At 39.9% G+C, this 25,636-nt stretch overlaps 1 protein-coding gene, 1 long non-coding RNA gene and 1 pseudogene across 3 annotated transcripts; 1 reads left to right on the top strand and 2 right to left on the bottom strand.

The window, feature by feature from the left end:
* The window catches only part of LOC134204129 (serine protease persephone-like), a 52,214-nt pseudogene that overhangs the window by 11,370 nt on the left and 15,208 nt on the right, over positions 1-25,636 (bottom strand).
* On the top strand, positions 10,343-18,187 carry LOC134204134 (uncharacterized). Of its 2 annotated transcripts, XR_009977785.1 has the most exons (3): positions 10,343-10,456; positions 17,181-17,535; positions 17,594-17,885. XR_009977785.1 is itself a non-coding variant. In XM_062678960.1 (2 exons), exon 2 carries the CDS (start codon positions 17,199-17,201, stop codon positions 18,105-18,107), a length of 909 nt encoding a protein of 302 aa, XP_062534944.1. In that variant the 5' UTR covers positions 10,349-10,456; positions 17,181-17,198; the 3' UTR covers positions 18,108-18,187. The 2 variants fall into 2 exon arrangements, 1 of the variants encoding a protein (XP_062534944.1); XM_062678960.1 differs by having other exon boundaries at positions 10,349-10,456; positions 17,181-18,187.
* LOC134204135 (uncharacterized) lies at positions 22,686-25,188 on the bottom strand. The gene is made up of 3 exons (XR_009977786.1): positions 25,110-25,188; positions 24,613-24,932; positions 22,686-22,981 (listed from the first exon to the last, which is right to left on the bottom strand). It is a non-coding gene; the product is annotated as an uncharacterized LOC134204135 (long non-coding RNA).

The following is a 25,636-nucleotide window of genomic DNA, read 5'->3' as shown; positions in this document are numbered from 1 at the left end:
AATTGATCCGAAAATTCCACCATTATTTACTCCAAGCAAATCTTCACGAACTTCTTTATAAGTTCTGCAGAATTCTCTGCAATAATTCAAATATTTTCGTGCTGTTTCCCATAATTTTTAAGAATAAGAATATTCCGTGGAAATTCCGCAGAATTGACAGTAAACATTCCTGAGAATTTCACGAAAAATCTTCGAGCTCCTCAGAGAATTCTCCGGGAGGTCCTCTGATGATGATGATGGTCCAGCTACAAACCCTAACAAAGGTTTCAGCTAGACGAGATTTGTCTATAAGATGAATTCTCTTGTTTCCGAGAATGCTTCTGATAGTTTCCCCTGGGTTCCTTTGAAAATTCTCCGGGAGTTTCTTCAGAAATTCTTCAGAAAATTCCTTCGAGAGTTCCTCCAGGAATTCCACCAGCAATTCATCCGGGAGTTTCTCCGGGAATTCCTCCGGGAGTTCCATCAGAAGCTATTCCGGGAAATTATTCAGGCTTTTTTTTTCAGGAAATCATTTGGGCTTTCTTCAGAAATAAAGCTGGAAAATCCTCCAGAAGTTCTTCCGATAGTTTCTCTGGGAGCTCATCCGGGAGGTCCTCTAGGAATTCTTCTAGGAGTTCCTTCTAAAATTCCTCCGGGAGTTCTTACGGGAGCTCCTCCGGCAGTTCCTTCGGGAATTCCTCCGGGAGATCCACCAGCAGTTTCTACGAGAATCCCTCCGGGAGTTTCACCGGCAGTTTCTCCGGGTGTTTCTCTGAAAAGGAACTCCCGGAGGAACTCCCGGGGGATTTTCTATAGGAATTTCCGGAGAAATTATCAGAGGAATTCTCGGAGGAACTGCCGGTGGAACTTGGCTGGTGGCTGGAGGAATTTATTGAAGAACTACAGGGAGAATTTCCGAAGGAAATCCTGGAGGAACTCTCGTAAGAATTCTAGGATGAACTCCCAAAGGAACTTCCGTAAGAATTCCAGGAGGAACTCCTGTAATAATTCTTAAAAGAACCTCTCGGAGGAATTCCCGTAAGAACTCCCAGAGAAATTCTCTGAGGAATTTCTGGAGGAATTTGAAGATAAATGCCTAAAGAAATGCTAAATGAATTCCTGGAAGAAAGCCTGATTGAATTCCCGAAGGAACTACTGGTGGAACTTCAGAGGAATATCCGGTGGAATACCCTAGAGGACGAGAAAAAATATTTCTGAAGGAACTTCCGAAATCCCATTTCCCGTGAAATTCCTGCCAAATATCGTCCAGGAATTCCCTGTAAAGTTCTTGGAAGTATTACCGGAGAATTTCTTGGAAAAACTCCTGGAAGAACTCCCGGAGGAACTCCCACAAGCACTTCCGGAGGAATTCCCATATGGAAGTCCTGAAATAATTCTTAGAGAAGTTCCTAAAGGAATTTCCGAAAAAATATCTGAAGGAATTCCCAGAAAAATACCAGGAGGAATTAATGCAGAAATTCCCAGATGAAATCCTGAAAGTATTCCTGAAAGTAATCCCTGCGGATTGTTCCGAAAAAAATTGTGGAAGCACTCTTGGCAGATATCCTAGTAAATTCCGAGTGAAGTCCGGAAGCAATTCTAGTACACTTGAGTGGAAAATCTTCCGGGAAAATTCCTGGAGAAGTACCTGAAGAAACTCCCGAAAAAATACCTGTAAGAATTTCTGGGGAAATACTTGGACGAATTCATGAAGATATTTCTAGAGGATTTCTTGAAGGATATTCTGAAGTAATTGCGAAAAGAATTCCAGATTGGAATGCTAGATGATTTCGCTATTGAATGTTTGGAGGTATTCCCGGAAAATTTCCTGGAAGTAATCCCGGAGGAATTAAATGAAGAGTTCCGAGAGGAATGCCCGGAGAAGTTCCTAGAAGAATTTCCGAAGGAATTTCTTATAGATTTACAAGTGAAATTATGGAGCTAAATCGGAGGATTTCCGTCATAAATTTTTGAAGAAACTTCTGGTAGTATTTTGGGAAGAAATTCCGTATGTATTCTTGACGGAACTCTCGAATGCATGCCTGAAGGAAATGCCGGATTTTTCCTGAAGAGAGAATAACCGAAGAAATATCTAGAAGTAATTCTTGGAGAGAAGAAAGAAATCTTCAAGGAATTTCCTCGTGAATTTCCTAAAAAAATTGTGGGGGGTTTCTAAATAAGGAGAAATTACAATTATATGAGAAGGATTTTCGAACGATTTTCAGAGGAATTTGTGGATAACTTTCCGGAGGAATTCAGAAGTTTCCAGGGGAGCTTCTAGAAGGATTTCAAAGAGAATTTTTGAGTCCGAAATGTTTCGAGTTGTTTTGAACTTTCATATATTATGGATCCTGGATGCCCTAATAAGTTTTGGGAATCTTTAGAATTTCAACCACCTATTTCTGTATATGATTGGATCGTTCCACAATTTAGGGGGGGCGACGGCCCCCCCCTGCCCCCCCTTGGCTACGCCCATGTTTCCACCTCAACGTGCACGAATTAGTGTCTAGGCATCACTTTTACACAATTTCCGAGGAATCCAGATGACACCATTGGTATGTTATTCCGATTCCGTTGCACCACTGATGCATCGCAAATTAAGTAATAGAACACAAATCGACCAACAGGATTCGATAGACTGCATCGATTTGCGACTTTCCTGAGTCTTAATCTTCTTTCCATTGCCTTCTGGTTGGTTTTCATGAAAAACTGTCTGACCACTTTTGTTAAGTCCGCAGTGCTGCAGAATATTACGGAAGCCCCTGGAGTAGAGTTGAAAAGCTGGATGTCATTTTTCATCTCACTTGGGATGCCAATAGAGAGGCTAACAGAAGGACTCCAATGAACATTTTGGGAATTGAAGTACCGTAAAATTTTGTGCACGATTCCGCTTTGAAAAAAAATTGCAGTTAAAAATCATCTGTCATGAAAAAACGCGTCTTTTCACGAGCAATGACTACTAGTTTTTTTCAGATAGCCCCCTCGATAGTTATACACAAAACCAAGTTTATGGACCCCTCGATTTTTGTCATAACTCCAACATTTCAAGACAAAATTTTCAAAACGACTTATCTGCTTTTGTAAACAAAGATTCAAACGACGATTTGACGAATATGATAGCTCTTCCACGCAAACCAACACCATCAACAGGTAGCGGACATCTTCACCTACCTATTGGTGGTGTTGGTCATTGCGTTTAAAAGTTATGAAGAAAATGGTACATCGAACTATAGAAGCGCCATATAAGGTTGGTGTTTTAACTAAATGCGAGAAAGGCACCACCAACGCTAGGTGGATTAATCTGGGTTTTGTATCAAAAGTTCTGTATTACCAATACCAAGCCGATTTACCAATACAAAAATTCTTGAATTATTTAATACAATAACTTGAATACGGCTCCGAAATACTCAAAACTTTTGAGCCCTTCAAATAAAATACTGTTGTAGATATGCTTTTCATTTTTAAACATATTTGGCTTAGAATAGTATATAAAATCGTATGACGTCGTAGTATCACAGATAGCAAAATCCACTGAAATTTACGCTAAAAATAATGCACATAAATGGAACGCCATTATTAGCGTAATTCAACACGGGATATAGCTTAAACAAAAGATATTTTAGTCATCAGATAAAGATTGTCGCTGTCGTCGCTGTCCAGAACATCTTTTGCTGGCGAGGATAGGGGAGCTAAATGTCAAAGAAGGAAAATCCATACGATTTGACAACTTGGTACCCAACATGTTCCGGACAGCAGAACAAAGGGAACCGAAGCGTCAATCGTTATCTAGTAACTAAAATATCTTCTGCTTAAACGTACAGGGGATGGACAAAATAATTAGGATAGGCAAATTTTAGGTAAAATTAGATGTGTTGTAGCTACCTTAGTTATCATCCGATTTTGACAATTCATGCATGCCTGAACTAGAAAATTAATGCAGTTTGACGGTATGTCCATGGAACCGACTATGGCCACCGGATTCCGGAGATATTCCGGATTTTTCGGAGATAGGTTCAAAACCGTAAATTTGAGGTGGATATTAGGAGAAGTTGTAGTTAAAAATTGAATAATATTAGTAACCACAAATGAAGTAGGGCTCTTGCTGATTGGAACCATATATTGAGATTTAGAATCGGACCAGAATCAAGTGAGATATGGCCATTTCTTTAAAATCGGTTCCGATCGATACTTATCAAAGGGGTCAGGCCAAAACTTCATTTGAATCTCGCTTTTTGATAGATCGTCCACTATGATTTCATTCTAGAAGGCCTCTTATGTGTCCAGAATGAAAAACCAATTGAATAAACGAATCCTGGAGTCGCTGGGATGTCCCCGGGGAACCTGTGGAAGGGGACATTTTAGTTTTACCACCAAAACCGGTCATTCGACGGCTCTTTTTTCATGGTTTTCGATCAGGAAGCGAAGTATGAATAGAAAATGATCCATTGACGGCTCTAACCGCTACCAGGATCTACGGATTGGCCCCGGGGAACCTGTGGAAGGGGACATTTTAGTTTTAGCACTAAAACCAGTCATTCGATTTTTGATCAGGAAGCGAAGTATAAATATAAAATGGTCCATTGACGGCTCTGACCGCTTCCAAGACCCACGGATTGCTCCTGGAGAATCTGTGTAAGGGGACATTTTATTTTAAGCATCATAACCAGTCATTCGACGTCTCTTTCCTAGTGGTTTCGATTAGGAATCGAGAAATGAATATAAAAGGGACCATTGAGGACTCTGACCGCTTTCTGGACCTACAGATTGGCCCAGGAAACCTGTGGAAGGGGACATTTTAGTTTTAGCACCAAAACTAGTCATACAACGGCTCTGTTTTCATGGCTTTGGATCAGGAAGCGAAGTATGAAGTAGGCAGGTTCCCCGTGAGCTATCCGTAAGTCCAGAAAACGGTCAGAGCCGTCAATGGTCCATTTCTTGTTCATACTTCACATTTTGATTAAAATCCATGAAAAAAGAGCCGTCCAATGATTGGTTTTTGTGCTAAAACTAAAATGTCCCCTTCCACAGTTCCCCGGAGGCAATCCGTAAGTCCTGGAAGCGGTCAGATCCATTAATGGTCCAATTCATACTCATACTTCGCTTTCTGATCAAAAATCACGAAAAAAAGCCGTCGAGATATTGGTTTTGGTGCTGCAACTTAAATGTTCCTTTCTACTGGTTTTCCGAGGAGAATCTGTAGGTCCTGAGAGCGATCAGAGTCATCAATGGTCAATTTTATATTAATACTTTACTTATATAAAAGAAGAGCTGTCGAATGATTGATTTTGGTGTAAAAACTAAAATTTCCCCTCCCATAGGTTCCTCGTGGGCAACCAGTAGGTTCTGGAAGCGGTCAAAGCTGTCAATGGTCCTTTTATATTTATACTTTGCTTCCTGATCGAAAACTTATAATAAGAGCCGTCGAATAACTAATTTTAGTGCTAAAACTTTTATGCTCCCTTCCACAGGTTCCCCGGGGCCAATCCGTAGGTCCTGGGAGCGGTCAGAACCGTAAATTGACCATTTTATATTCATACTTCGCTTCCTGATCGAAAACCATGAAAAAAGAGCCGTCGAATGACTGATTTCGGTGGTAAAACTAAAATGTCCCCTTCAATAGGTTCCCCGGGGCCAATCCGTATATCCTGGAATCGGTCAGAGCCGTCAATGGACCATTTTATATTCATACTTCGCTTCCTGATCGAAAACCATGAAAAAAGAGCCGTCGAACGACTAGTTTTGGTGGTAAAACTAAAATGTCCCCTTCAACAGGTTCCCCGGGGCCAATCCGTTGATCCTGGAAGCGGTCAAAGCCGCCAATGGACCATTTCATATTCATACTTCGCTTCCTGATCGAAAACCATGAAAAAAGAGCCGTCGAATGACTGATTTTGGTGGTAAAATTTAAATGTCCCCATTCACAGGTTCCCCGGGGACATCCCAGCGACTCCAGGATCCGTTTATTCAATTGGTTTTTCATTCTGGACACATTAGAGCCCTTCTAGAATAAAATTATAGTGGACGATTTATCAAAAAGCGAGATTCAAATGAAGTTGTGGCCTGACCCCTTTGATAAGTATCGATCGGAACCGATTTTAAAGAAATGACCATATGTCACTTGATTCTGGTCCGATTCCAAATCTCAATATATGGTTCCAATCAGCAAGAGCCCTACTTCATTTGTGGTTACTAATATTATTCAATTTTTAACTACAACTTCTCCTAATATCCACCTCAAATTTACGGTTTTGAACCTACCTCCGAAAAACCGGAATATTTCCGGAATCCGGTAATATAGTCGGTTCCATGGACATACCGTCAAACTGCATTAATTTTCTAGTTCGGGCATGCCTGAATTGTCAAAATCGGATGATAACTAAGATAGTTACAACACATCTAATTTTACCCAAAATTTGCCTATCCTAATTATTTTGTCCATCCCCTGTATATAATATTTGACGTGAATCGTCGATATTGCATACAAGTTGTGAGCAATGTTGTTAGGAAGATGACCGTTTCAGCGTAGAAAAGCGTAAATTTCCGCGTGTCAAGTTTTATGTGCTGTTTATTTTTCATTATTTTTACTGTGCATATTAACCATAAAAATAATGATCATTGGTCAGGTGGGCCTTCACAAAATAATTTGGTAAATCATACATAACTTTTGATAGAAAAGACATACACCTGAGATTTTCGGAAACAATGCACAATATAAGTTAAACTTTCCATCGATGTATTAATATTCAAAATCTGTGGTTGCCAACCAGGCGGAAAAATATTTTTCAAAAAGAAATCCAAGATGGCTGCCAAATTCAATATGGCTGCTTCAATTTTTATTATTGAAAATTAAGAATACACTCTTCCTTTTTTCAACGATATGCTGATCTATCCAGTATTTTGCGCTCGGTAATTTTATTCCAATTAATCGTGTTTGATTTCGTTTGAACAGGCATGTACGGATTCGATGATCGCAGATTCTTTCCAAAATTCATTATTGAGTTGACGGAGGACAATTGGTCGGGGTTCTGCCAAACCGCACCAAACACCAACCAAATATTTCCCATTTTTCTATGCAAAATTTCGTTTAGCAGATTTGATTGATCACAAATCGATTCGAATATCTCTCAGTCTTATAACTGGGGATGTCCTTCATTGAATGAAGGTATGAATTGACATGAAATGATTTCCGTTTTCCTTATACGAACAAAATATCACAAGTCAGTCGAAAGCCGCTTGGTGGACCAATTGAAAAACTAAGTATACTTCAATGCGACTAAAAAAAGTTGTCCGTCCAAAAAGAATTGCTCTCTAAGCTCTGATAGTAGAGTAGTATATCAAAGTCCATAAGTTCGCCTGTATCTGCGTTTATCAAGTCCATTGAAAGCAACTTTTCGAATTCATGTCAATATTAGTCACGCTTATCCAAAGATCCTAGTGCCCAATCCATTTGACTATCCGCCAAGCTGTGTTTTTGTAATACATCGTGCCATGGCGAGCAACTGTTATTGTTCATTATATTCTGGCCTTGGCCTTATACCAAAAAAATGGTACTGGGCTTTGGTTAATTTAATACACGTTTAGTTATGTCGCTTTAGAATATTAAACATGCATATGAAAAACTACAATGAAATAAATATTTTTAAGAGAGAGTATAAACAACAAAACATGCAAATGGAATTCTGGACTACGCAAAAAAAGTTTGTCCAACCGATATTTACAGACGCAATTAGTTTATTTTTAGGTTTTTATAGTGAGTTCATACAAAACTCTTCGTATTTAAAATCAGAAGTACGAATTACAATTAAACTTCTTTTCTGAAACACGAATTCCAACGAATCATACAAAGTAAATTGTAATTGCGTCTAGCAGAATTGATATTCCAAAGTAGTGTGCTTGTGATATTCATATTATAAAAAAATAAAAAATAAAAAATAAAAATTAAAGATGAATATTTGAAATTAGGATTAAATTGTAGCGAAAGAAAGGATTAAACAAATAAATGAAAGATACTTTTTTAACGTTTGTTGGTTCAAGGCAGAGCTGGTGAGTGCCAATATTTTTCATAAAATCGAAGCCTACACTGATTATAAAACGTAAATATTTTCTACCTCTTGAATGTCACTAGGCACTCATTTGGCCACCATTATCGAGCGCGAAATACTGGATATGATCGGTTGAGAAATGTTGGAGTTATGACTGTTTCGGTGAATCAAAAATTGACAAAAATCGAGGGGTCCATTAAAATGATTTCATGAATAACTAACGAGGGGTTCATCTTTCTAAAGAATTGAACTCGGAGCCTTAATAAACTCGCCGAAAGCTTTCGAATGAATATAAATTTAGGAATTTTTAAGAACCTCGTGCAAATAGTGACGGGGTCTCAGCGAGAATAACTCTAAAACAAAACTACTTTAGTTTTCGATAAAACAGGGGTTGATCAAGTCTCCCCACATTCCCCTATGTAAAAATAGTAAAGTTAACTCCTAGTGTGCCGCTCAAAGTAGGCGATTCATTTATAGTATTTAATGTATCAGAATAACCTTATGGAGGTATTGGTTATTTTGGAAAATTTGATAACCTAATACTATGTACACTAATAGCGTATCGGGAATCGATTAATGTGCCCAAGTAGTGATTTACTCTAATTAAATTTAAGAGAAATGGCTTGATTTGGTGGGTTACGCGCCTCAGCTGCACTCCGGCAGTGGCAGCAACACGTTCAAAAAAAAAAATGCCCAGGCATTATTATAAGGCACCCGCTAGTATTGCTGTCGGTCAGCTCTGCAATGTGAGTTCCCAGTTCAGTGGAACTTTCCTATATGTTTCAGATCCACAAAAAATGAGGCAAACCTGATCATGATCATCATCTATAGGTGTCTGATGATGTGCAAAAAATCAACCCATTAGGCTGATATGTGGCCGAGTAATAAACATAAAGACTGCTAAAATGGCTTTTCACCTTATTCTATTAAAAAATAATTTCTTCCTTGACGTTTTGTAAAGGTAACTAACAGGTCCACGTATAGTTAATAAATTACAATTACAATTCTTTTTCACAGGTTGGCTGCTACTACTTTTATAGTAAATATCTAAAAAATGCGTGGGTTGTTCGGCTATGAATAATTCTGTTTTTCAAAAGTCTTGATTATGATTAAAAAAACGCTTCCTAAATTCCCCTTATTCTATCTCACCAGAATACACTTCCTCTTCATTTGCACATTCTATACAGATCGCTTCTCGCCGATTTCAGAATGCAGGATCGAGAGGTTATCATGTCGGTGCTATACCATTGTAGATTATGGAAACCACACAAACAACGCGCTTGCTAACACTAAACGGCATAGTCACTGTTATCGCGCTCTAGTTTAGTATTTTATCAAGCGTTCCTCCTGAAGACTACACCAATCCGGGGCTTCCTCGATGCTTACCGTATAGAGTCTGGCTTTGGCCATGCACGGATGCGGCCAACAGCGTGCAACCGGTCAAAAACAGCTGTAGCAGCAAACCGGCACCGATGGGTTTCCCTAAGGTCATCATCATCCTCGTCATCTTCGTAGGTCTCGTATTCAGGTTTTACCGCTCTTTGATTTTTGTTTACAATCGCGGAGTAGCGATGCGGAATCTTCACATTTGTAAACAGCGCAAGTTGTACAGCAGAACTCGCTCTCGCGACCAACACTAGTTGATGGCTTCGCGGAATGGTCACCGCTGAGCCGAAATAAAAATAAAAAGCACAACGGCAGATTAGCTTCTTCTCGGTAGCAGTGCCTTCGAATAATCTTCTTTGTAGTTAAGTGTAGATCAGTGTCAACTATCAACCGCTATAACCTCAATGACGTCACCTTTCGCATGCGTAGATCATTGTTTTTCGATCACTGCCCGTGCCATCGATTCGGCCGTCAGGCTTAGCCGACAATCGAACCGTAGTTCCGCAAACTGTTATAGAAACGGTGTCCGATCTGCCCACCGGGGGTTCACTGACAGAATTTAATCAACCGGTTTTGCAGTTGACGAGCACGACGCGATTACACCACACTCCCCGACTAGCGACGTTATGCGAACTGAACGACCAGAGCATCAACCGACTACTGATGGGCGGAAGCTGGACATCATCAAGTGAGATGGTTGCGCGCATCAAGAAGAGCATTCGCGTACAGATCTTCAATTCGGCAATCATCGCCGGACAGCAGCCGCTCATGTTGCACTGCCATGGAAGCGTGGCCGCTACCAGAGAGTGAGTTTCCAAAGAGCGAACTGTGATCGAAAGGTGATGGTCAGTCTGCAGAGAACTTACAATGGTGGTGATTAGTTGACAGTGGATTGTTATGATGCGATTTATGCATTACAACAGTGGTTGGACGCTGCTAAGAACAGGTTTGCGATTAGGTGCAATTTTTATCAGGTTCATGTTTTACTTTGGTACCAGGTGGAGGTGTGTAGAAGGTGTAAATTCCTATACAACAGCCATCCCACAGATGTAGGTATATCAGAAGGTGTCAATTCTTACAGCAGTCAAATTTGATTAAACGTCTTTGAATTTCTGTATGGAAAGGCTGTTCTACTGAAATATTAACCATCAGACAAAAGAGAGCAGAGGTTTGTTTGGCGTAGAAAACGTTAGACGCAAGTTTTACTGGTCGTGATCAATGGGAACGTCGATTTGAAGATGATTCTAATCTAGTTATTACTCATTGCACTAAATCTTAAGTTTGGTTGAAATTTGACATAATTCGGCACAATTAGGCATTGAGAGGTTGCAAAGGAATGTGAACTATGTTGTCATTCCATCGAAAGCATTATGGCTTAGTGACTGAATCACAACCCACTGTTTCCGTACCATAGCGCTGATTTGGCATGGTTGAAACCATCTGTTTTCAGTCTCACATTTTATTTGAAAGGCTTATTTGTCTTTGGGGGTTACGGAGCCCAAAACTTTTGATTTTACACTGAACCCTCTTTTTACGGCACTTTTTAGGGGTGGCCGGTCTAGGCAATTTTCCGATTGGAAATTGTCTCGACTTCCATAAAAGTTTCATCGTGTTTGCCTCATGATATACGAATGCAAAAATGGTAACTTGGCTTAGAAACCTCGCTGTTAATAACTGTGGAAGTGCTTAATGAACACGAAGCTGCGAGGCGGCTCTGTCCCAGTGTGGGGATGTAATGCCAATAATAAGAAGAAGAACCATTGAAATCATTAACATTAAACGTATTTTCGGTTTGTTATTTAAAAACAACATTGCGCATTATGGGCAGGCTTGGCATTTACTCGTATAATGAGCTCAATGAGAATAAAAAAGTTCATCAAAAATGAGCAACAAAACATCACGGATATGATCAAAACATAAAAAAGATGCTCTTCGTTGTGGGAAAAATGAGGAGTGGCTCTCTTTGGGAGAAACGGTTTGTCTCAATGTGCCTCTTTGAGGAGCATCATTTTTGTTGTTCTTTCCAATTGAACGTACAGAGAAATGAAAGCACACTTGTGTCATATCATCGCCACCCGCACTGAAATAGGATTTCGGATTGGTACGGAAAAACGGAAATAAAAGAATACTGTTTGAAGAGACAAGATTAAACACGTTTATATTGTTCGGTATGATTTTTACATTTGTTGAAAAACGAGGGAAAGGTTGACAGCTACCACAGTGACGCCTATCCGGTAGGGGCACACCACAGTAGCGGCGATTGCATAAGATACAACCGGGTTGCCAGATGTTGTTCTTTAACACCCCTGCTCAATCGCTGCAACTCGTTAGACCAATAGCAGCTCGATGTCTCTGAAAGGCTGCCAACGGTAGACCCTTGGTCATCATATCGGCTGGCTGATCCGACGAAGGCAAAAACTGAAGTCGAACTTTTCCTTGCTTCACCAGATCCCGTAAGAAATGGAATTTCACATCCACATGTTTAAGTCGTCCAAAATCCTTTGAGTTCTCGATAATGCGCATCGCTGACTGATTGTCCTCGTAAAACGTCGTCGCTTCCTTAGGTTTACACCAAAGATCCTCCAATACGCGAACTAACCACATCTCGTGACAAGCTGCTGTACACAATGCAGTCAGCTCTGCTTCGGTTGATGATAGAGATACAGTTTGCTGTTTTCGAGTTATCCAACTAACCGTTGATCCAAACACTTTGAATATACAGCCACTGACAGAACGCCTATCAAACTGATCGTTGGCCCAGTCTGCGTCAGAATATACTTCCACTGCTGGCACATCGTCCATTCTCCGATACACTAAGCCCATTTTTACGGTGCCTTTGATGTATCGTAAAATCCTCTTGAGATGCACCCAGTGTACTTCATTGGGACAACTCTGAAACTGACTTAAGAAGTTCACAGCTGCTGCCAAATCTGGTCTCGTTGTCATCACCGCATAGGTCAAACAACCTACTAACTCCCGATATGGCTTGTTGATTCTGTTCTCCTCTACTCCTCTTGGAAGTTTCAAACGGTTCTCCAAAGGGGTCGAGACTGGTTTACAGTCCCACATTTCGAATCTTCGCAAAACATCCTCATGATATTGCTGCTGACTGATGCGCATCTCACCACCTTCAATGTCGTAATCAATTCGCATTCCAAGAAAGCTTCTAGCGTCGCCCATATCGGCCATTTCAAATTCTCGCGAAAGAAGAGTTTTCACCATTTTCACTGCTTTCAGCGACCCTGCTATGAGAATATCGTCAACATATAAAACTATGACCAATTTCTCCGATCCGACCTTTCGAGTGTACAAGCATTGGTCGTTTTCACTTCTTACAAACTTCAATCGTTCTTCGATGAAACAGTGGAACCTTTGATTCCACGCACGTGAAGCCTGCTTCAACCCATAGATGGACTTCTCTAAACGACACACTAAATCTTCTCCTTCCACGAATCCCTCTGGTTGCACCATATAGATCTCCTCCGTTAACGTTCCGTTCAAAGAAAGCCGTTTTACGTCCATCTGATGGACGACTAACTTCTCCTGGTTCGCCACCGCTAACACAGTGCGCAGAGTATCCAGTTTCGCCACTGGAGAATATGTTTCGCTGTAGTCAATTCCATACTTCTGGCTGAATCCACGAGCGACCAATCTTGCCTTGTACCGGTCTTGAGCTCCATCCATGCCACGCTTGATTTTAAAAACCCACTTGTTGGTTATCGGCTTACGATTCTTCGGTAGTCTCGTCAACTTCCACGTGCCATTCTTCTTCAAGGAATCCATTTCCTCCAGAATGGCAGCACGCCATAAACTCCAATCACTTCGCCTTCTTGCTTCAGTTATCGAATCTGGTAGATTCTCAACATAACTTGTTGCATTCAGTGCATATGCTGCATAATCCATATCGTAGTCCGCGTACCGTAATGGCACACTCCGATTTCGCTGAGGACGACTTGTTCCATTATCGTTCTGAGCTGCTTCTCCGTTTGATCTGTTTCCCGAGCTGTTTCCAAGATCTTCCTCCACCGGTCCTTCACCAGAATCCGGACCATCCTCTTCGCGGAAACTGTCAAACTCATCATTCGACTCATCATCGGATACGGGGATTTCTTCTTCATCATCACTATTGGCAGAATTCTTCGAAACAGAGAAAATATCACTCGGCACCAAGCTGTTGGGGTTCAGCTTTGACTCTTTCCCTTCAAGAAAATCTACGTCTCGAGCATGAATGATTTTACTTATCTTTGGATTCCATATGCGATAACCATTGTTAGCAGAACCCAAGAGAATCCCTTCCATGCCTTAGCATCCAATTTTGTTCGTTGTTCTTTTGGAACATGAACATACACGTTGCAGCCAAACGTTCGAAGTTTGCTTACATCCGGCTTGCAGCCTTCCCACAGCTCATAAGGAGTCACATTTGATATGATTGCCGATGATGGACTACGATTAAGCAAATATGCAGCCGTTTGGATTGCCTGACCCCAGAAACGCTTATCCACCTTGGAATCCTCAAGCATGGATCTAGCCTTCTCCACCAGAGTGCGGTTCAGCCGCTCACTAACCCCATTCTGCTCAGGTGTGTGAGGAACCGTCCACTCTATTTGAATCTTTAGATTTGCAAAATCGATCAAAGTGCTTACTTTTGTACTCACCGCCATTATCACAGCGCAGTCGATGAATCTTACGCCCAAACTTTGCCGATACCAATGCCTCATACATCTGAAAGCACTCGAACACCTCGTCCTTGGATGTGATCAAATACACTACGGCAAAATGACTCCAGTCATCGGTGAACGTAACGAAGTACTTCATTCCCGAAACTCCAACTGGTGTAACCGGACCGCAAACATCCGAATGAATCAGTTCAAGCACACGCGATGAACGTTTTCCTTCACGCACTGCGAAAGGCTTTCGAGTTTGCTTGCCTACGACGCACGGCTCGCATACTATCATGTCCTTGCATTTAATTGCACTGTCCGATTTTATTCCGATAACCATTTCATCGCGAATAAGTTTCTCAAGGCTTCTTGCATTTAAATGTCCGAACCGACGATGCAATAATTCCAAACTTTTTGGAATCCGCCCGCACGATAGCAACGATTTACGCACACTTTCTTCGCCAACGAAAAAGTTCAAACCGTACAAGCGTCCCACACGCGAGCCAGTGGCGACTACTTCCGAACCACGCAGAATTTGCACTTTCCCATTCTCGTAGATCCCCTTCATTCCCGCATCGTCTACTCTCATCACCGAAAACAAATTGCACCTTAATTCCGGCACGCACAAAACGTCCTTCACTGTGCACTCAATTTGTTTACTGTTAACTTCGGAAGAACGCGAACCGTTCCGGAATGTTTTGCCACAATGCACTGTTCATTTTTAGCAATCGCTATCTCGATTGGCTGATCCAACACTTTCAGATCATCAAACAGCGACCTGTCATTCACTATATGATCCGAACAGCCAGAGTCAATGAACCATTTCACTTTTCGCGATCCGCACTGTACATCAGATCCCCTGCTGAAGCCAACAAAACACACGCCACCTTGATCGGCAAGATTCGCCTTCGATTTATTGCCTTCCTTTTTCTTCACAGGGCACTCCGAAAGTTTATGTCCCTCCTGCTTACACCCGAAACATTTCATCTTCTTCGTTTTCATTGGCTTCTTTGAGCCCGAAAAAGCAGCTTCACCACTCGCAGCTGAGGAACACAAATCGACACCTTTTCGTTTGGTTTCTTCGTCAAGCAACCGACATTTTACGAACTCGAGCGACAAGTTTTCTTCCGGCATTGTTTCAATCGCGGTAACCACGGTGGCATACGAATTGCCAAGTGTGAGAAGAAGATGACAAATCACGTCGATCTCCTCTAGCACTGCTTCCGTCGCACGATACTCACGCACTAACTTGTCGAACCGAAGAAAATGTTGCTGTAGCGTACCACCCTCAAACCGCATTGTGAGCATCTGGCGCTTAAGATGCATGCGGCTCGCGATACTGCGGCGCTCAAACACACGACGCAGTGCATCCCAAATGTCTTTTGGATCGGGTTTGTCCTGAATATATTCCAGCTGCGAATCATGTATACGCGACACTAGCAACGATTTACACTTCCTGTCCATTTCTTTCTCTTCTTTCTGGCCACATCTTTCGTCTTCCTCACAGCATCGCTGTCACCAGCCTCGTACTGCAAAGCCGGTACATCAGCAGCAAAAGTATGCACACACTCCACAAGCTCATGCTCTTCCAGGAGTACCAGCATGCGGAACTTCCATGCTGAAAAATTTGTGCCGTCGAAAAGCGGCAGAAAAACACGATCGGCTTTTTCAACTTCCATCACGAAACCACTTCACTAAAATGTTCCACTCGCGCAACGCGTTTACTGGACCCAAAACCTGAAATAGGATTTCGGATTGGTACGGAAAAACGGAAATAAAAGAATACTGTTTGAAGAGACAAGATTAAACACGTTTATATTGTTCGGTATGATTTTTACATTTGTTGAAAAACGAGGGAAAGGTTGACAGCTACCACAGTGACGCCTATCCGGTAGGGGCACACCACAGTAGCGGCGATTGCATAAGATACAACCGGGTTGCCAGATGTTGTTCTTTAACACGCACAACAGCCTCACACATTCGCACCTTCATGAGACCAGCATGAGAAAAGGGACCGTGTATGGCATCCATGAACGGGTAGAAATGAACACCATTCTATATTTTCATTAATTATTTACTGCTTCTAAGCAACAGGCAGCTTGATGTAGGCAATTCTACATTTATCTGGTTAGCAATTACAATTTGGATTGCAAAGAGCAGGGATTGAATGCTAAAGAGAATGAACAAGTCTCTCACTTATCATCTCTGTATACATATACGATATGTAGCAGGGTAGATGTTCCAGAATTGGCCATGTTCCAGTATTGGCCACACGAAGCACATAATTTAATATATCTAGTAAAATTGGCATTTTTTGACCTTTTCACGCAAAACCATTAAAAATATGAACATAAATCTTCATTTTGGTGGAAAAAAATTAATTAAAATAATGCAAATTTTATTAAATAATGAAGTTTTTTGCCGAGCAGTATTAGCTACCAGGGCATTACTATAATTTTTGAATTAGGGAGTCGTATTTTGTTAGAAGAATAGATATAATATTTTTCATGCTTATGCTACTTCACCAAGGTCAGTGTGCAATTTAATGAAGGAATTTTAAGTTTAACACATATTTGATCAATTTAAATTAGCACAAACTGTTGTTTTTCGCATTTAAAAATTATGTAAAATATCGCAGCATGCGCTTGTTTTTGCCACCCCTAAACGCGCTCTGCTTTTTGACAGTTCCTAATTTTCGCCATCCGCGTGACATCATTATCGTGATATGGAAATGCTAATATCATCTTCCAAACTTGGACGTACATGTTCATGATAGCATTAGAGGCGATAGTATAGAATTGATAGTTCCGTTAGGATACGGCAGGCATGAAGAATGTTTTTTATAGAAGTCGATTTGAAAGCGAGCGGAGGGCAATATTTGTGATGGCACATATCGCACGACCTTCCTTCTGCCAAGCTCCCGTATGAAGGGGGAGGGAAGAATATCAGTGTGGAAGCTGATATATCTCCACTGGCATTATCGTGCATTTTGCTAACAGCAGTTTTTCTCAAATTATTTCAATTGTGAAGGTAAAATGGTTTAGGATAACGAGGTACGTATACTTTTAATCATATTTTGTGTATGTTTTTGTTTATTGTCTCTTTATCATAGCAAAAAAAGTCCGAAACAATGTCGTCACGAAGTCCCTCCCGGCATGCGAGCAGTGAAGAAGCAATCAGAAAGTGTCTCGACGAAATCGTTAAGGGCTCTTCTGTAAAATCCACCGGTGATAAATACGGAATCTCTCGATCTACTATTCGATACCGATTGAGCAGCAAGTGGCAAAAAACAACCAAACATGGACCACCCAGTGTTCTCTCTAAGGAAGAAGAAGATAAAATTTGTGTCTGGATCATTGGGATCCAACAGCGTGGTTTCCCCGTACAGCGCCGTTCTCTGCTCCTCAAAGTCCAAGAGTTTTTGTCTGCTAATCCCAGGAAAACTCCATTTAAAAATAATTGCCCTGGTAAATATTCTAGCGATGTTATTATTATTGTTTGCCAATTCTATTATGCTGTTTCTAGGCCGGAAATGGTTCAACTCCTTTATTGTCCCTCCGAACGCAGCAAGCAAAACGTTACCGTGATGTTTTCGTTCAGCGCATCCGGACTGGTGGTAAATCCACTGGTCATTCTTCCAGGGAAGAGAATCAGAAAGGAAATCGCGCAAGGATTTCCCTCAGAATGGAAACTTGGGCAGAGTGAGCGTGGGTGGATGACATCTCACAACTTCGGTGAATACATGAAGAAAGTTTTCCACCCTTTCTACTTTCTAAAAGAAATCAAGCTCCCCATAATATTGTTTGTGGACGGCCATTCTTCTCACGTAGGAATAGAAGTGGCAGATTTGTGTCAGCAGCTGGGAGTCATTCTAATTGCTTTATATCCTAACACAACCCGTATTACGCAACCAGCCGACGTCTCTATTTTCAAACCATTAAAAGATCACTGGAAGAACGAAGTAGATGACTGGCGTTCGAAGCAACCAGATGTTGGCTCACATTGCGTCACTTTGGAGGTGTGTTACAGGAAGCAGTAGCAAAGGGAATTAAAAAGGACAGTATTACTAACGGTTTTCGTGTGTGCGGTTTGTTCCCTTTCGATGCTGAGAACGTTGATTACACTAAATGCATAGCGAAATCGTCGAATAACACTGTGTCTCCTCCTGTAGTTCCCAGTCAGCAGACTTTATTACCCAATATTGATAACATAACAACATAACAACATAACAAACGAAACAGCTGATGAACCCGTACTGTCCGATGCAAAAAGTGTTGAGGTATTAATCGGAAATACTTCAGCTACAGTAACCCACCAACTGGCTCAATATTTTGAGGAAAAGGTGTGATTCATTCCTTGAAAGAATCGATGGCAAGCAGTGACATAGACACCGAAGCACTCAATAATTCCGTTTCAATGAGCTTTGGCACTACTGAAAATATATGCGTTGGTAAGTTATTTGTTTAAACATAATTGCCAGGGTTTTTTCATAAATGTTTTCAATATTTTAGACTCAACTTCTGGTCACCCTGTTCCCAACATTCTCAAAGATACAACAAACCAAGACAAAATTTTCAAAACGACTTATCTGCTTTTGTAAACAAAGATTCAAACGACGATTTGACGAATCTGATAGCTCACCCACGCAAACCAACACCATCAATAGGTACACCCAAAATAATCATCACGTCATATCTACGTGAAAATATACGTGGATTTTTTCCACAGCACTTTTCACGTAATAATTAAGAGACTCAACGGTACAGGAACTCAATTCCACTCAATCGGATGTCACCGGCGTTTCACATGAAGGCTACGTGACTGCTCCATGGCTTTGACGCTTGATTTGTAATTTATTTTATTTATTTTTTTGCTTCAGCAAATAAGAAAAATGAGAAATAAAAGACTTTCTTAATATTTATTTGAGAACTAAAAGCGGAAATGTACATATTGACAATATAAATAACATATAGATAAATAATTACGTCTGGCAGATTTTCATCAATGTTAAAGCTGTAAAACTCTTGTGATCCCCGGAAACCGCAGAAGAACGCCGCATAAATTGAGCGAAAACGTGCATTGTTTGTATTTATCTCAGGATGGGAAGTGAAGGTTGGGTTCAAGTTCGATGATTCCATGATTCGATAATTTGCTACAAACGTATATGAATGCATTACTGTAGAACAGATAAAAATATATAGGAAATAAATTGTACTAACCTTTTTATATGAATTGATTGTTGGGCAAGTGGGACAACGACAACACTGACCTGCAACTGACAGCTGAGTGAGTTCTCAATCAGTGCTTCAATGACATGAAATTCACGTACATCGTATAGTTTATTTTCGTTAATTTTATGACCATTTCATTCAAATTTTACGCTACACCGCTACATTTTATATGCATCAGATAAAATTAGTGGTGTTGGTGAAATTGATTGGTTACGTGATTTTTCATGTAAATTTAACGGGTAGATTATTTTGCGTGAGGGGGAGGATTCCGCTACCTGTTGGTGGTTTTTGTTTGCGTGGGATTGCTATCAGATTCGTCAAATCGTCGTTTGAATCTTTGTTTACAAAAGCAGATAAGTCGTTTTGAAAATTTTGTCTTGAAACGTTGTATCGCAAACAAGGAAGAAAAGTATTTCCGAATTTCTTAAGATTCCACCGACGAAGCGCGAAGCATCGAAGCTATACCAAAAAATACTTTCCCGTTCTGACGGCCGGAGAACGTATTGAGGAAATAAGAAAAGCAGAGCAAGAAAAACAAGAAAATGAAATTCAAAAGAAAATTAGAGCAGCAGAACGAACAGACGCTAGAAGAAGAACCGAAGAAGCCAAGAAGAAGCGGGCCAAGAAACGAAAGCAAAAAAAGTTGAATGAGGAATCAGTGAAAGAAGAAAAAGAAAACTGTAATTCGAAAAGAGTTCGAAAAGCGACCACTACAACTCAGAGAGTAAAGTCGAAGAAGATGAAAACAGAACATTAAAGCGTTTGTGTGAAATGGAATTTGATTATAAAGCGGCCGGAAACGTATTGAGGGTATAAGAAGAGCAGAGCAAGAAAAACAAAACAATGCAATTCAAAAGAAAATTAGAGCATCAGAAGAGCTAGAAGCTAGAGGAAGAATAGAAGAAGTCAGAGCAGGTTGAGAAACGAACACAAAAAGGTTGAATGAGGAATCAGTGAAAGAAGAAACAGAAAACCGTAATTAGAAGAGAAAGGGAAGTCAAAGAAGACACACAAAACGTTGAAGCGTTTGCGTGTAATGGAATTGAATTGTAATACAATGATTTTTCAATATGAAACAGAGCAAATGTAATGTTAAAGTCATTAAATAAAATAATCCTTTTTTTCTGATGATGAATCGTATCTACATTTAAGAAAAAGAATATTACGGAATGGCAAAAAAATCGCACTCCAATTAAGTAAGAGTTTAAGGAAAAGGGAAATCTGACATTTTTAACTAGTAGAATAATACACTTTACAGGGGTCGAGTTATTCGGAAAAATGTTCTACGTAATAAGTACAGGGCTTCTAAACTAAGAACATCGGGTCCAGATTATAAGAAAAAATGCAACAAAACTAAAAAAGAGCTTTAAATAAGTAAAATCTTTAAGGAGCCTATTGTGTATTCCGAGACGAGCAAAAAATTACTCGACGTGACAGTTTTACAATTATGTAAAACAAATATAACGCCTACTATCGATTTACTCGTCTGCAAATGTATGGGAGTCGAGTGAAAAAACTGTCGACTGCGTTTTTGTTCTACTCGACAGTGACTGACGAGCAATTCGGCTCAAGTCACTGTCGAGCGGAATCGTCTTGAGTTACGAAATAGACCTCTAAATGACATTGCGCATTTTTGTCACTCTTTCAAGGAGTTGGTCCGTAGCAGGTTATTAATGGTCAGTAAAGCTGGTGAATTCACCGTGTCAGTTTGTTATGCGAAAAATGGTCAGAAAGATTGAGGAATCTGGAACATTCATTTATCCAGCAGCTGTTCTAGATTCATTTTTTATACCAGTCACTGGAGCCAAATAGAACAAACTCGCTGGTTTCCCCAGCAATGTTCAATTCATGTTTTTCAAATTTTCAATTAAATGAAATCATCATGTTGGCGCCAAGGAAGGCGCCGTAATTGCAAAGTGGATTGATCCGTAGATAAAATGACGCATTCATACACCAAAACCCTTGGAAAATATTTGAATCTCGTGATTCAATCGTGGTTCAAATCTGCAGAAAATAGAACGGAGCGCTATACCAGTTTTATTTTTTTGACATTTGACTGGCATAAAAAATGAATCTAGAACAGCTGCTGGGAAAATCAATGTTTCAGATTCATATTCAAACTGACAGCCCCGAACGATTTGAATCACTGCTGGGTACATAACTGAATGGAAATATTCACTGGCTTCTCGGTCTTCTCTCAGTGTTGCCAGTGCGGCTGGTGTGTAGTGACGGCGTAACAATATACGCTGCCTACACCCAAAATAATCATCACGTCATATCTACGTGAAAATATACGTGGATTTTTTCCACAGCACTTTTCACGTAATAATTAAGAGACTCAACGGTACAGGAACTCAATTCCACTCAATCGGATGTCACCGGCGTTTCACATGAAGGCTACGTGACTGCTCCATGGCTTTGACGCTTGATTTGTAATTTATTTTATTTATTTTTTTGCTTCAGCAAATAAGAAAAATGAGAAATAAAAGACTTTCTTAATATTTATTTGAGAACTAAAAGCGGAAATGTACATATTGACAATATAAATAACATATATATATGTTATATCTATAGATAAATATATCTATATCATATCTATAGATAAATAATTACGTCTGGCAGATTTTCTTCAATGTTAAAGCTGTAAAACTCTTCTGATGCCCGGAAACCGGAGAAGAACGCCGCATAAATTGAGCGAAAACGTGCATTGTTTGTATGTATCTCAGGATGGGAAGTGAAGGTTGGGTTCAAGTTCGATGATTCCATGATTCGATAATTTGCTACAAACGAATATGAATGCATTATTGTAGAACAGATAAAAATATATATGAAATAATTTGTAAAAACCTTTTTATATGAATTGATTGTTGGGCAAGTGGGACAACGACAACACTGACCTGCAACTGACAGCTGAGTGAGTTCTCAATCAGTGCTTCAATGACATGAAATTCACGTACATCGTATAGTTTATTTTCGTTAATTTTATGACCATTTCATTCAAATTTTACGCTACACCGCTACATTTTATATGCATCAGATAAAATTAGTGGTGTTGGTGAAATTGATTGGTTACGTGATTTTTCATGTAAATTTAACGGGTAGATTATTTTGCGTGTACTTTTTATAGCTGACACCCGCTCGGAAAGATCTTCTAGATGTCTCCCGTGATATCTCTGAGACAAAAAAATTAGTCTACTAGATATTTTTCTTCGATGTCTAGAACCTGTCAGACCTCAAATCCGCCTCAAATGCAACAACCGTTTCTACCTCAAATTTAAACCGTTTGAACCGATAGCGATTTGACAGATAGATTCTCTTAGATAACGCAGAGAATTCTCCTAGACATGGCTAGGAGGATTCTACTAGATTTTTGCTAGATTTGTTGGAGATATGGGTACCTTGATCTTTCTACTCTTCATTCTTTTTTTATTTTCGGATGTTTACATAACATTAAGAAACATTTTAAATATATTTTATATTTTATTTCATGCGAATAATCCTTTTTCTTTAGATTTATGAAGACTAGATGAGTTCGATGAATAAGTAGCATACTTCTGCTATTGATCAATGATCAATCGATGGCCCAAGAGAACTATAACTTAACAAGGCATTAGCCTACAAAACGGTTCCGTACTCGGCCCTGCTACGAACGACAGAAAAGTGGTCCATTATAATTGCAATCCTGTTTGTAAGAAAAAAAGGGTTTTCGTCACGATTATAGAAACAATATTGTGTCTGAAATCCTTTTGAAAGGAATACTATAAGGGATATAGAAGGTGTCCCATTAGAGTGATTCAAATTTTGACTTTTTCGCTCCCCTGTGCTTAAACGATTGTTTTTGCTATTTTAATAGTTTTTTTCAAATTTTTAGCTGATTTGGATGTAATTTGGTTGTGCACGTGCCGTTTGAAGGTTATATGAAAATTACTATGAGAATTGCCACTTATGTAAAGGATCGTTTCGTGAAGCAGCCCAGAATCTATTTGAATATATTTAAAGCATCACCATCACAGAATAGATCCTAAGCTGAAAGTCAGTTGTTGTTGCGAAGCAATCTGAATTTTGTGAGCAAAATTATAAAGAAAACAGAAATGCTCATTATTGATATTGATGTTATTCTTTTACGTGTTAAATTGAATTTCCCACAATTCGGTATTTCCATATTAACTTTTGTTGCCAGCAACAAATCGTTTAGCAACAAGGACGATATTTTCCCTTGTTAAATTTCCTATGTTGCTAACGTATTCATACATTTTTAGAGCTTAATGGACAATGATGGGGAACGGTTTTTCACAAAAGTTACTGTTTTCATAGTAATTTTCATCTGCTTGTGCTCAGTCAAATTACATCCAAATTAGCTGAAAATTTAGGACGATTATTAAAATGGCAAATGCCATCGTTTAAGCATAGGGGAGCAAAAAAGTCAAAATTTGAATCACTCTAGTGTCTCATTCGAATTACAGAAGGAGCTCCATCTAGAATTCAGTGTAGATTTCTTGTGAGTCCAGTCGAGATATCCTATAGAATTTGATCGGTATTCCTTTGGGGATTCAATCTTGATTTCTTTGCGGATCAAACCCTACAAGATTTCAAATGGATTTCTTCTAAAATTTCATCCATTTTTTGTTCTGAAAATTTATCAACATTCGTTCTGGAATCTAGTCGTGATTTCTTCTATTGTCCAGCAAATGCTTTTTAAATACATTCGGGATTCCGCTTGTCTTTCAGAAAGAATTTCGGCTAGGTACCGGAAGAAATCCCGATTGGGTTTCAGAAATAATCGCAACCAGATTCCTGAAATTATACCGACTGGTTTTCAAAAGGAATCTTCACCGGACTACATAATTTCCAGAAGCAATATTGATCAAATTTCAGAAAAAAATATCCGGCAAAATTTTAGAAGGAATGTCTTTACCTGCCATAAGATGAGTTAGTATTTTTTTCATTTAATTATACTGCCGTCGCAAGCATAGTTGTAACATCGTTTTTAGTTGAAGGCCTTGTTGCTGCCTTGGTGACCAACAAAAGTATTCATCAATGGATTTAAGGACTAGAAAGGATTGCTGGCAAGTCTAGCCATGATGTGTGATAGGGAAATAACTTGTCTGTTTAAATGCGACACCGCCAGCACAGTGGGAATGGCATCGTAAAAACGACATGGGACAACAATGCTCGGTACGGCAGTATACCACTTAGTAAACTTAAAATATACGTGCTGGATACATTAAGTGCTGGGAATAAATCTAATAATAGCAACTTGCCTTATGACAGGTACTTATAACCATCATTCGATCCTGCTAGCAGTTCTCTTACCGGTTACATTAACATTTGAAGCTATGATTTTCCTCGTAAGCCATCTTCGCTCAATGCTGGCGCGGTTATATGTGTGCCATCGCTTGTTGGCGCCGAAAACAGCAGATATATAGGTGACTTAAATCCGGATCCGAATGGCACCTTTCCTCCAACGTGGATGACAAATAGGAGCTGATTAATTTACATTGATGATGTTGCTGATATAATTCGAACAGCTTATCCATTGGCTTTTACAGCTTCTGGATGTCCGAAGAATTTAGTCTTTTGTTATGTGTAAATCTGTCTTCATAACCATAGCAGTGCGGGATCAATTCCGCAGTCTGGAATTAGGAGCAAGGAGATGATATTAGTAGGTATTAGAAATATCGTATACATAAACTGCCCATAAATACATAACTGTCCCATGTAGATAGAAAATCAAGCAAACATGGAATTGGTATGCATTAATGGGCAGGAAAGCAATATGGCACATTTTTCTCAAATTCGAATAAACTTACCTACGGCCACGCTTTGGCCGACTCGTTCAACTGCTACTGATTCATAGGGAGCGTCCACAAATTACGTAACGCTTAGATGGGGGAGGGGGGGTTGAGTGAAGTGTGACGGTCCATACAAAATTTTCAGATGTTTCATACAAAAAGTGTGACATAGGGGGGAGGGGGGGTTGAAAATGCTCAATTTTTGCGTTACGTAATTAATGGATCTTCCCATACCGCATATCTGCAACACTCAGGGCTTCACCCATTTACACCGCTCGTTTATAATCGTACCGACTAATTTGCTGTACTACTAAACTTTCCTACTTCAGGTTATTCACCACAGGTCCGACGTACCACTTATAAATGCGTTCATTCACCAATCCTCGTTCTCTACTATGTACTGAAATAGTTGAATCAGAATAAACATTATTTCCCTCATATCGGCGTCTCTCTGCGGGCTCAGACACTCAATGGGCTTGAAAACGGAATCGAATGGTACGATACCTTACGGTGTACAATATTCTGCCCAGACCCCAGACCAACGC

The sequence above is a fragment of the Armigeres subalbatus genome, unplaced genomic scaffold (assembly GCF_024139115.2).
Source record: "Armigeres subalbatus isolate Guangzhou_Male unplaced genomic scaffold, GZ_Asu_2 Contig411, whole genome shotgun sequence".
In the NCBI taxonomy this organism is placed as follows: Eukaryota; Metazoa; Arthropoda; class Insecta; order Diptera; family Culicidae; genus Armigeres; species Armigeres subalbatus.
This window is presented reverse-complemented; position numbering and strand designations above follow the sequence as displayed.